At 41.7% G+C, this 12,988-nt stretch overlaps 1 protein-coding gene across 2 annotated transcripts in view; it reads right to left on the bottom strand.

The window, feature by feature from the left end:
- stac (SH3 and cysteine rich domain) overlaps window positions 1–12,988 on the bottom strand; it is a 35,598-nt gene that overhangs the window by 16,273 nt on the left and 6,337 nt on the right. For both annotated transcript variants that reach the window (XM_084914491.1, XM_084914492.1), the window contains one exon: window positions 7,384–7,517. In XM_084914491.1, the coding sequence (XP_084770617.1) occupies window positions 7,384–7,517 (134 nt within the window). The remainder of the gene's footprint in view (window positions 1–7,383; window positions 7,518–12,988) is intronic.

Here is a 12,988-nt window from a genome sequence, read left to right as displayed (position 1 = left end):
AAGAGCTCCTTCTGGCAAATCAAACTAGATCCTGCCTCATCTCTTCTCACTACATTTGCAACACCTTTCGGCAGATTCAAATTCCTGAGGATGCCCTTTGGCATCAACACCGCTTCTGAAGTCTTCCAGAGAGCCATGGAACAAATATTCATGGGATATCCATGCGCAGTGATCGTGGACGATATCATAGTGGGAGGCAAAGGAATAGAGGAGCATGACAAAAATTTAAAAAAAGTTCTGGAGCGGACCAGACAAGTAAAACTTAAACTGAATCCAAAAAAGTGCAAGTTCAGACTTAAAGAAGTGAACTACGTGGGACACATATTCACTGACGAAGGACTAAAAGCAGATCCAACTAAAATCTCCGCGATCAATGAAATGCCACCACCAGAGGACAAGACGTCTCTCCAACGCTTCCTGGGAATGATCAACTACCTGGGCAAGTTCATCCCAAACTTGAGTGAACTGTCAGCACCACTTCGTCAGTTGCTTCACAAGGATGTGGTGTGGAGCTGGACTCAACATCAGCAGGATGCTTTCAACAAACTTAAAGCATGCCTCACTAGCCCACCAGTACTTCAATACTATGACATGCACAAGCCAGTGACTCTCACATGTGACGCTTCCCAGCATGGTCTAGGGGCTGCATGCCTTCAGGACGACAACCCTGTGGCATATGCATCAAGAACTTTAACTCCAACGGAGAGAAGGTACGCTCAGATAGAGAAGGAGTTACTAGCTGTAGTGTTCGCATGTTACAGGTTTTACGACTACATCTACGGAAAGCCAGTGGTGATTGAAACTGACCACCAGCCTTTGGTCACAATCCAAAACAAACCTTTCCACACAGTCCCGGCATGGCTACAGCGCATGATGCTACGATTACAAAAGTTCAACTTGACTCTGGTGTACAAGAAAGGCAAACACCTTTACATCGCAGACACACTCTCTCGCACACCAACGCTGGATGAGCAACCTCTAAAAGAAGAGGGGCGCGACTTCGAGGTAATGTCACTTCAGCTCATCTCACCAAAACGCCTACAAGAGCTCACCGAACACACCTCGAAGGACGCTACCCTACAGACACTTGCTCGCTACATCCAGCAGGGGTGGCCAAAACAAGCAAGTAGTGTGCCTATAGAAATAAAACCATTCTTCAGCTACCACGATGAACTAATCATCGACAACAATGTCATTATGAAAGGCAACAGAGCCATCGTTCCAGCATCACTACACGAAACCTATCTACAGGAACTACACAAGGGACATCCAGGCATGGAGTCTACAAAAAGGAGAGCAAGGGACAGCGTATTCTGGCTGACAATAAACTCTGACATTGAGAACAAAGTCAAATCATGCAGCATTTGCAACAGTCTAAAGCCTCACCAACAAAAACAACCCCTGAAACTACACCAAATTCCTGATCTGCCCTGGTCCATCACAGCCACAGACATATTCGAATGGGACAACCGCCACTACCTTGTGCTCGTGGATTCATATTCTGGATGGTTTGAAATGGATAAACTTGAAAACCTAACATCTGCCTCAGTCATTAACAAACTCAAACACCACTTCTCAGTACATGGGATACCACAGAAACTGTACTCAGACAATGGCACCCAGTTTACCAGCCAGACCTTTCGTGAGTTTGCCACACACTGGGAGTTCATACATGTCACAAGCAGCCCTGAGTTCCCTCAGTCAAATGGACTCAGTGAAAGAGCTGTCCGGAGTGCTAAAAGACTCCTTGAAACATCTAAAAGAGATGGAACCGATTTCTATTTGAACCTGTTACATCTACGCAACACGCCACGAGACAACATTCTTGGCTCACCAGCACAGAGGCTGCTATCAAGACGCACGCGGTCAACCCTTCCTGTGTGCAAAAAACTGCTAACACCAACAGCAAAAGTGACAACCACTGTCAAAACTCAACTCACAAAAAAGCGCAAAACTCAAAAACAGCACTACGACAAGTCCAGCAAGCTGCTCAGTCCATTAACACCAAACGAGGTGGTGAGATTACAAACACAGAGAGGACATGACAAGATTGGAGTTGTAAGTAAGGTATGTGTTGAACCTCGCTCTTATGTCGTTGAGTTGGGTGGAAAAGAATACAGGCGCAACAGACAACATCTTCTGCCTGTGAGCGAGCCTCAACCCGAAAAGCTCGCTACAACACAAGATGAACTGGACACATCTCGACGAGCGGATGAAACTGAACCTAATAAAACACAAACCAACAAAAATGAAACAATTCAAGTTCAACTTGACCCACCACAACACGGCACAACACAGTCAGAACAGGTGATAACACCTACAACATGCCAAGTACGCTCTGATGACAACTTGTACCGAACCAGATCTGGTAGAGTGTCTAAACCGAATAGTAAATACGTGGATTAAAAGCACACTGGTGCTGTATTTTCTGTTTTGAAATGTGTTTTATCTCGTGTTATGTTATTGCATACTTGTCGCAGTTATGACAATGATTACTGTGAATTTCATTTGATATTTGAACCTTCATTTTGTGGTGTAATTCATAACCTGATAAGTTCTTCCATTACGGTGGTGTTGTTTGATTTGGGTTTGCCTGAAAAGTGCAAAACTAAGAAAGAAAAATAAACTGAAAAGGGGGATGTAGATAACAGCAATGTTATGTTTGTCCATACTGCCTCCTGTTGCTGCTGTTACGGAGAGTTCCAGCAGGTGTCGCTGTGGTTCTCTCTGGGGATTATGTGTACTTCCTGTTACGAGTGTACGGATGTTCATGTTGGCTGCTAATAAACGCCTGGCATACAGTTACAGCGGACTGATTATTATAAGCAAAACCTACAAGCACATTCATATGAACTTTCTTTTAATTTCATTAAGTAGTCTTTGGCTTCTTGAAGGACATTCAAATCTTATCTGTTTAATACCAGAAAGTCTGGCTCCTTGGAAGCAAAATATGCAGAAATGAATGGTGGCTCAAGACTTTTGCACTGTAGCTCTTGGTTTGGTCCAAGAGATTTTTGTTTCTGGGTTCTGACTTTGCCTCGTATTACAGTATTTTTTGACGTTTTGGACTGCTGCTGTATACTTTTGATACTATTGAGTCTTTGAGTTTTGTTTTTGCTTCATAGTTTTGCAATCCTGTGTTTTGGTTCATGTTTCCATTGATACTGTAGTAAGATAAGCTTTTATTTTAGTATTTGAGGAGTCTCTTGTCTTGCTTTATTTTAGCTTTAGCTATTTTAGCTTCAGTTCCTACTTTGAGTTTCTCTTTTTATTACATCATCCAGCTCATCTTCCTATGCTTAGCCATCTGTTCTCAAGTGTTCCCCATCTCAGTCTTTATGTTTAGTGTGAGTCTTCTTGTCTCCATGTTTAGCATTTGTCTTTTGGATGGTTCCCACTTTACTTCGAGGCTCTGTTTCCTTCATGCCTCGTGTTCGTTTTGCTTCCCACTTTGTAACTGTCCTGATTGTTTTCACCCGTGTAATCCCCTTCACCTGTGTCTCGGTCCTTGTATAAATAATCCAATCTCTCTCTCTTTGTCCTCAGAGTAAGAAGTTTGACGTGAGTTCAAGCTGGTTATCAGCTCACTAATGCTGTGTTCCTGAATAAGTCAGAGTTTCTGAGTTCCCAGTCAGAAGTTAAATCTGGAATGCCCCCTCAACTCAGCCCCAGCAACCCAGAGTCAACAATCCAAGCTGGCGGCATTGAACATAAACAGTAGTAAAACTGTAAAACTTTTAATCTGTACTGCCACCGTTGTGTATTTGTGCCTCACTAAATAAACCATACGCAGAGCACTGACCCAGCTCTATCCGTGAATGTGCTGCGGCGGTGTTTTAAGTGCAAAAAAAAAAAATAGTGATAGCTCTACCTAGCTTAAGAACCAAACCAAAACCTGTTTTTCTTCACTTTTTCTGCTACGCACTCAACGAACTCAGGTGTGACGTCACTCCCTGGTTCAGACATCCGAGGTCCGAGTTGTCTGGAGCGCCGCATAAGTTAACCTAATCGGTTTTCTCTGGTGTTCAGACATCTGACTAATCGCAATTACTGATAAGTGTACTGGCAGCAGAGCGGCTGGTTGCGTAAAAGAAGATAAAATATGAAGAGGTTAAACGAATAATACAGGCTAAAAGCAACGTAGCTGCTGCAGACAAATCAGCAGCGTGAGTTTGCGCGAGAGGAAAAGCAGTAGCACTAAAAGCACTGTATGAATGTGTGAGTGCTCTAAGCGCTTTGGTCAGTAAGACTGGGAAATAACTACTAAATTAATGAAGTCTGGTATATCTGGAGGCAGCAAAGACAGCTGGAAAAAATGCCGACTGTGGAATTAACAGACTTGCCAACATCACCGCTCTGTCACTATGACACAGGAGAAACTGATGTGTTATAATTACATTTTACATTTACATTTGGTGGTGTTTAACGATCTGAGATTAAAGATGAAATGTAAATAGAATTCAAACATAGGTTTTGTCTATGTGCAAATAGGTGTCGGGGGAAAATAATCAAAGAATAAATAGGAATAAATGTCTAAGAATCTCTATTTAACACTAACGGTCATCAGGAGCAGACAAAGACTTCAGACCATCGTGCTATTCTTGCACAGAAGTATGTGGGATCTCCCAGGAATGGTAAAGTTATTTTCCAGAGAATTGGTTGGTCAGTAGGTGGTGATTTCATATCTTGATCATAACCACCTGGTAGGTCTTCAGCATTATTTACGTTAACCACTTTCATAGTACAGAAAAACCAGGATTAATCCTAATGGTACCCAGATAAGACAAAGTCCTGCTTCATTTGTCTAGGTTCCCTGTCTGCTCCTCATGTTTTCCATTATCCCCTACCTGTTTTTGGACTGATCTCACATTATCTACCTTCGTGTCTTGCATTTGGGTGGCTGTCTACATGCTACTTCCTTGACAACACATGGCAAATCACTTCAGTGACTTCGCCCTTTTTGAGAAGCTAAACCAAATTTGGCAAAGCACCCGCATCTCAGAGATCTGCTGCGTGTCCCTTCTGACCTCAGAGACTGTAGCACTGAGACTTTGAACCATCATTTGCGCCGAGTACAAAGGAAACACAAAACGATAAAACATCTGGATGAAGCAGTGGAAGTCTTGGAGGTGTTGCAGCATTGTGCAGAACCCCTGTTATTGTTGATATTTGCGATAAACACTGCTCATCAAAAGCTGACGAGTGAATCACCGCGTTCATTATGAGTAATGAGCTAAATTAGTTAAACTACTTTTCGGATCACGTTGTCGAAGCAGAGTTTTAAAGTCCAATATGTAAAACATGCACTGTTGTGAGGGTTTTAGCTGCGTTTCACAGAGTGACTCACAATGAACTGACACATATTGATTAATAATCACGTTTGATCCAAACTGGCAAGTCTCCCAGAAACGTTATTTGTACAGGAGCTGTCGGGGCTGAATGTTAACATAAACCGAGTGCGTCAGAAAAAAGGCGTCAACTTCTCTTTTTAAGTGACCACCATACTATACTGCAAACTGCAGTGTAGTATTTATGTGGAAAAAAGAAAACACATTCCTGTAGAATAAGAAAAACTTGCTGTTAACTGATTATTGTCAGCCCTGAAAATGTTGTGTCCAGCTTAGCTGTAGTAAAACATTTAACTGAAGTAATGTTATGTAACCAGCAAAGCTGAACTACATGTTGAATAGCAGTAATTATCAGCAGCACTCGATACAGAGTCTCTACAAATGTACGAGTGGGTACAGAAACACACTGGTTTCATGTTAGCAAAGATTCAAAGGATGAGCTAACTTAGTTTCTTTCTGAGTGGCTCTCAGGCCAAGAGAAACAAGCATGGCAGCAGAAGAGTCCAAGTTTAGAGTTAGTTGAATTTAGAGCTGTACTCCACTGGGGAAACTTCCCTTTTTATGCTCGACCCCTCGACCTCATTTTCCACTCCTGAGAGCCGATCATATCTACAGGCCTCATCTCTAAGGCATCTGGTGGAAAGACGACACAAAGAAAAAGGAGAAACACTGCCTGTACTGCCAAATTATTTACACGCATTGATTCACTTTATCCGACTCAACTTATTCCATTTCCTTTAGTAATTTCAGACAAATTTGCTAAGTTGAGGTGTGGACACGAAGTATACATCCAAACATGTGGCTCTAAAGTCTCTTTCTTCAGTGCAGGATGAGCACAAATGATTAAAAGGTCCCAGTTCGATCCAGTCTTCCAGCTTTTGGACCGCTATGGAAGTGAAAATGCTTCTTGGCAGTTGCTTTTACAAGTCAGGCCAAAAACTCCCCAGTTAAAAACACCCGGACCACCCCGGTGGACCCATTCCACAACCAGGTTTCATTTTAATTTCATTCACAGATGATGCGAGCCATTCAAGATTGTGAATCATATTACAGAACACTAATTTAGGTTGTTATCACTCTATAATGAGGCTGTGATGTGTTTCTTGGGGAGAAACCACATTTTGGGGCGAAACGACACAATAATAATTATTTTCTCCAAGTTTTTCATCACATGAACACATTTGAAACCTCTCTCACTGAATGTTGTGGTTCCTGAGCATCGGCTCGTTAATAGGGAAACTTCCTAAATTAAACAATACAGGTTCTGGATTTAAAGCACATTGTAGATTTTTTGCTGAAAGCCCCTAAGAAAGGCGGTTGTGGATCATGAGGTTTATTCATTCACTTAATCTGATCCCCAGATCCTCGTGTCTGTATGAGGAAAGATGTTCGGTATCGCATTGGACCCCAAAAACTCACCACATGTCAATGCTGCGTACCATAAAAAACATGCTATACAGGCATGCAAATGTGGCTTGTAGTGTGAAGCACTTCAAAAAAGTGCTGCATAGATGCAGGCCATTTGCATTTTACAGACTTTAGATGAGCACATAAAATATCAGATAAGGTCCTTAATAACCACTCCACCCTGTAATTCCACAGTTCCCTGAGTGTTAAAGTAAGGCCACTACTCTGAAATGTCAAACACATCATAAAGCCTGCCCATGTGACTTCATCAATAGTGGGTTTAAGAAGCTGCCTCTCGGTGACCACGTTTGTCCAGAAGCGTGGCAGAACTTGAGAGAGGAGGGGAGGAGGTCAGTGTTTTTGTAAACGATGAGTTGCATTATCTAACACAGAGACAGCGATGATATAACGATGATGAGGAGGATGACGAGGATGGATGGTGGTCACAGATGTACTTGCACACTCACACATAGAGTGTGATTTCTGAATAAGCACATTCTGCTGGGAAGCGGTCAGACAGCCAGTTCTGATCTGCTATCACAGTAGTGACATCAATAATTATATTCCTGAGACGCAGTCTCCCGAAAGAGTCTTGACGGCTTCTCTTATTTTATATCATGCATCTTACCAGTTTTCCCATGCAACGCTGCTGCCCAACACCGTTCTCACACTTGTGGTGGAGGCTCATCTTGCAGGCTTTGCAACGGAGGCCGTGCTTCGCCGTGTTTCCCGCCAGGAACACCACATGCTTGGCTGTTGTGCCTGATACATACAGACAAAGAGGCAATGTCGGGAGCTGGAATCAAATTGTGTTCTTACAACCAAACAGCAAGTTACAGAGAAAAAAAGCAGAGGAGATGAAAATATTGTCCAGAACGGCATCTCATTTATTTATTCATTGTTTTTACACTCTTATTCCTAGTTTCTGGAGCTCTTCCCAGCATGCACTGAGAAAAACCTGTGAAATGACATGTGGAACATTTTAACAGGGACAAAAATTTACAAAATGCAACTCACAGCTTGCACTTCTACAAAAATCAGTCCGACTGTGATTGAGCCAAGCGTGTCTCCACCGTGTTAATATCGCTCGTCAAACTGCTACCTGTGTGCAGGTTCGCTGTCACTTAGTAATGCCTGACTCACAGCTGATGAGATAATTGAAGATTAATTTGAGATCCAAAAGTTATGCAACGATGCAGGTGCAATCATTTAGCAAGAGTGTGTGTGTATTTGTGCATGCAGGTGTGTAGATTAATAAAAGAAAAATAAAGGGAAATGGAGCGAAGGACGGAGAAACGAAAATGAGAAGGACAGGGCGGAGTCTTAAATGTATAACAGAATGAACCTCACAAAGAAAGATACCAGCAGTAGATGTGCATTAAATAGGGAATATTGGTATTTTTAGGAGTTGAGGAGCACGTATGTCTATAAATCCCTACATGCCCCACACACCCTGAGTTCTTTGCCCGACCCTTCCTGCCCTTTTTTCTCTGTTTGCCATCCTCTCAGCCAATCTTCAGTGAAGCTTTCCGCAAACATAGCCCAACTTCTGGCTTATTTCGTTGGTTCATTATAAAAAACAATGTTTCTCTTTCACATTTGAAGGAAGAAGACCTTGCTTTATGCACCTAATGGTAAGAAGTTCAGGGTGTCAACTTCCTAACCTAAAAAATGTAAACAACCGTGATATCACTGTCAATCACAGACCATATTCTTGCTCAAGGGCAAAAGAAGTTAGCTATATGACATATTTACCTGTAGGCTCAGAGTTATCATCCCCTACCCTCTATTCCAGTCAGATACAAATGAGAGACGAGTAAGCTGGCCAAAGCCTTGACCTATTTTCCAATAAAAGTGATAAATCAGTCCAAATCAAAGCTGATAAGCTAATAACTTTAGTGCTTAAGCTAATGGACAGCTATTATGACTGCTGTGCATCAAGCGACATGAGGCAAGATATGAAAAAAAGACTAATTTATCTTCTTATGAAATAAGTGGGGAGTCTGTGGAGTAATAAATCTAACATGGCAAGATAAAATCAATAAACTGGTATGAGACATACAGCACATACCACGCTAAAAAAACAAACATCACTTACAACCAGCCACTGTATATCCTATGAGAGCTCGTTCATATTAACAAAAGAGTACAATGTTTCCAAGTCCCAGAGCTGCTATTAGTTGGAATCTGGCAGCTATGCAGCTCTGGCTCTTCATTGATTAATCAATAAGCACGTGCCCTGCTTAGGCCCACGCTCTTCATATGTGCGTGTGAAAATGTGGACATGCGAAAGGAAACATCGATCTGCTTCTGTGAGCATCAAAGGGAACAGACACAACATAAGATGATCTGTCTGCTCCAAGTTTCCTCACAGAAGTGCTGTCAGTATGTGTCGTTTCTGTTTACTGTGGACCCGCCACAGTGGCAAGGAAACAATGTCGTGATTTCAGTCCAGATCATCCTCAGAAATGCACGTTCAGTTTCACAAGTGGGTCGAGGGGGGTCACCGAGCAGAGGTAATCAGAGGAAACCTGACCCCCCGCAAAAGGACTGTTAACATGAGATACTGTGTGCTTAAGAAACTAAGCTCTTTGTGTGTAGTTTACTTAGCCAACAAGGGGGAAAAATCTCTGCCTGCTCTTCATGTGCTGTAATGTAAACTGGCGTCACAGCTATTTGGATCTGGACAGCAGTGACAGGAACTTGAAACTCAGTAATGGGTGGAAAACAGTATCTGTATTTCCCATTTAAAGCTGTTGTGTCGCTTGGCTGAGGTGGAGTTAGTGATGCTGAGACAGAAACTGAGATCCCGGCCCTGAACCCTCGCCACAGAACAACAGAACAACAATGACAGACGCGGAGACAATGAGAAGCAACCTGCGCCGATTTCTAGGTCGCTCTAAATCAGGTCAACTGATTGTGTTACTTAACGAGCACCTCGAGTTTCATTTCCCTTCAGGTCAACAAACGATCTCCCTGCGGTATCTCTGAGACATCCGGATTCAAGCTCTCGTCCGTGCACTGGGACAGGGAGCAAATTAAGCGCTTGTCAAGCTGTTGTTGATCAGCTTGTTTGAGCTGACTCATTCCAACATGGGGGAATAATGAGACGCCTCCATGTTAACTAATAAGGGAACAAACCACTGTGTTTCAGCAGGCACATATAGGAAGGTGACACTGTCATCCTCCTGAGGTAATGGAAGGATAATGATGTTAGTCTGGATGTGTGTATGTGTGTGTATAGGTGCTTTTTCATTGAGGGCCTGAAGACATTATAGCTGCAGGGAATCTGAGTGACAGTGCTGATCTCTCTAGCATTTGCTTTTTTTTTTTTTTTTGTGGATACTCTGCCATTAAAGCTTATTATTCATTTACAGTACAGTAAAGGACAAGACTCCTGCCAGCTTTTCTGTACCGTCTTCATCTAACCTCATAACCTCTCTCCTTCCATTTCCTCCTCTCTCCTCCCAACAGCCCTTCTCTCAGCCATACATTGATCCATTAAGCCGTCGTCCTTACTTCACGCCTCCTGATTTCCCGTGCAAATAACCCTAACTGAGACAATAACCCCTCCACCTCGTCTTCTTCTTAAACTCTGACCACAAGAAGCTTTCTTTACATTTACTTGCAGACTTGCAGTTAGTTTCTTCCACAGCATCGGTCATCAAGCAGCCTTAAAGTGTATCTGTTAGCATTGTTTATTTATTTATTCACATATCTGATCAATGTCAGATAGCATTGTTGCTGTTATATCTCAACAGCCACAGTAACTGCTGAGATATAAGAGTCAGGAGCACGTGGAAACCTCTGGGACTGAAAAATTAAGTACAGAGATGCAGAAAAACCTTTACTCAACTGGCATCTATAGCAAGTTTTCATTCAAAAAATATTATGCACAGCTAATCTGATTTTATTGTATTAAGTCATGAAGTGATGTGACGTTACAGGCATAGCTGCTTTATGGTTTTCACCAGCATCCCTTAATAAAAGCATAAAAATAGCATCACAGTTAATTATGGAAGATGTTTAATTAATAGCTGGTAATGACGCAGCTCCATTCTCTTACCCTCTCATGGACAAGACAAATTGTCACACTTTATGTCCATCTTTTGTATACAGTCTATGGTCCGGGAAATAAATGGCCTTCCCGTCAACTGACAGATGCTGAAATTACCGCTTTGAGCCAATGCTCAAACTTCAATACATCAGTTTTTGTTCACATTTAACTGTCTTTAAACTTTTCGTGATCCGACTTTCTCCAGATGACATTTTCCCCAATGGCTCACATGCAGTTTAAAATTTGGTAATGGGTTTTTGTTAGTGGCGTGCTGGTGCGTGAGACACTTTTAAAGCAGGGCGGACAACGTCAGCTGCTGGATTTAACACTAAAATAGATAAATTAAGAATCAGAGACGTCGCAGCACGTACCGCTTGCATCCTGGGTGACAGAAAGAGCTATATGGTGCGTGTGAGATGTGTGCGTGAAGTGCAGTGTGTCACTGAAATGTAACAAATTACCGGAAAACGCCACTGACACCAGCATGAACAAAACTCTCACATAGTAAGTGCATGAGTAGTGTATGTGTATTAGAGGGAGATGTAATAAAGTGTCATTCAACACCACAGCCAAGCATCTCTACTGGGAAAACCTTGACCTCCTAGCACAAGATTAATTTCTTTCTGCGGTCAACTAAACCTGTCATGTACATTTAAGGAGTTTAATTGCACCGATTAGTGCGTGTTAATTTTGCCAGATTATCGAGTTTTGTTAATCCCAGGAGTGAGCATGGATCCTTTGGGTCTTTTAGGGGATTTTGAAAGTAAATAACTGTTTAACTCGTATAAGCTGACAGAGATTTCATGACATATTCTGCACATATCCTGCATATTCTGTCATCGCAGGAAATCAGGAGCAAGAATAGTCATACATTTTTAAGCTTTTTCTTTCTTGCCTGAAAAAGGCGAAAATTACCAGGGAAACGAGCGAACTGCGAGGATGGATGCTTTATGTGCAAATGCCATACATACCATAGAGACTATGTAATAAATGACAGAAAACACAAGCATGGAACAGAATGAGAAGAAGTTTAAAGTGGCAGGAAAGTGTGGTTTGAAAACTGAATACAGCTCTTTTGTTTTTATTGATCCTTGCTGATGCAGAAAATCCCAGCATGAAGAATGAAACTTGGTTATTCTGTAAGTACATCTAATGTTATGCATATCCAAATTTCAGCACGTGAAAGTAAACGGGCGTCTATCTTACATACAGGTCATTTTGAAAAATGAATTAAAAACGAATATCTTTATTGCTCAAACAGGAATTAATCTCTTTGTTCTACTACCTTACCTTCATCTAGTAGACCTAATGAATGAGTCAGCGAGCACTATACTATAATTAAACCTATTTTTATTCTAAATGACACACCGAAATTGACGCATTGAGGTAATAAAAGACGCCAGTAGGAAGAAGGTGGGTGTTTATTTCTTTTATGTCTGACTTACGCAATAATAGCATACATGTATTAGACTTCTGATTATTTAATAGTGAAGGTGAATCATAAATACACTAAACACACAGATTTATATGGCATTTTTTTCTGATTAGATTGATCCTAGTGTCTAAAAGAAAAACAGCACATCCTTGCTATATTTTTGCATTTTGAGTGTATGTGATATTTTTTATAACAGTTTATTCATTTATTTTGTTAGAAAGTCAAATATCTGCTTGCAACACTATTTGTGTACCTTTAGAGGTGCAAGACAGGATATCAGTGCATAAAAATGTGAACTTTACTTGAAAAATGTTATAAAAACTTGTTGCATGATTATCTAACTCCATAAACCTGGAGACATTCCTCGTGGGTGGCCATTAGGATTTAATAATCAATCCAATCAGTTTGAGTCCACCCTTCTCCTCCTCTAGTGTCTCTCCTTCTGTCCCCTGTGTGCTGCTCTTTGACTCTGGGACGCTGAGTCAGAATTTGATAACACCATCGCATATCATTACACACAAACACACAGACACACACAGGGAGGGACAGACAGAAAGCGATAGTGTTCTCATTAAGGTGGGACAACTGAAGACGAGGTCAGCATCTTTTTTTCATGTGCAGACCAGAGGGCAGTGCAGCATCACATCCTCACCACCAACAGACCAGCTGAGTCTCATTCAAAGCCACTGGAAGCGCCTCACCGATCACGCCAGATAAAACAGACCAGTTATGTTACAATGT

This window comes from Perissodus microlepis, chromosome 19 (genome assembly GCF_051167445.1).
Source record: "Perissodus microlepis isolate ML-2025 ecotype Zambia chromosome 19, ASM5116744v1, whole genome shotgun sequence".
Classification (NCBI taxonomy): Eukaryota; Metazoa; Chordata; class Actinopteri; order Cichliformes; family Cichlidae; genus Perissodus; species Perissodus microlepis.
Note: the sequence above shows the minus strand (reverse complement) of the source record. Positions and strands in the feature narration are given on the sequence as shown.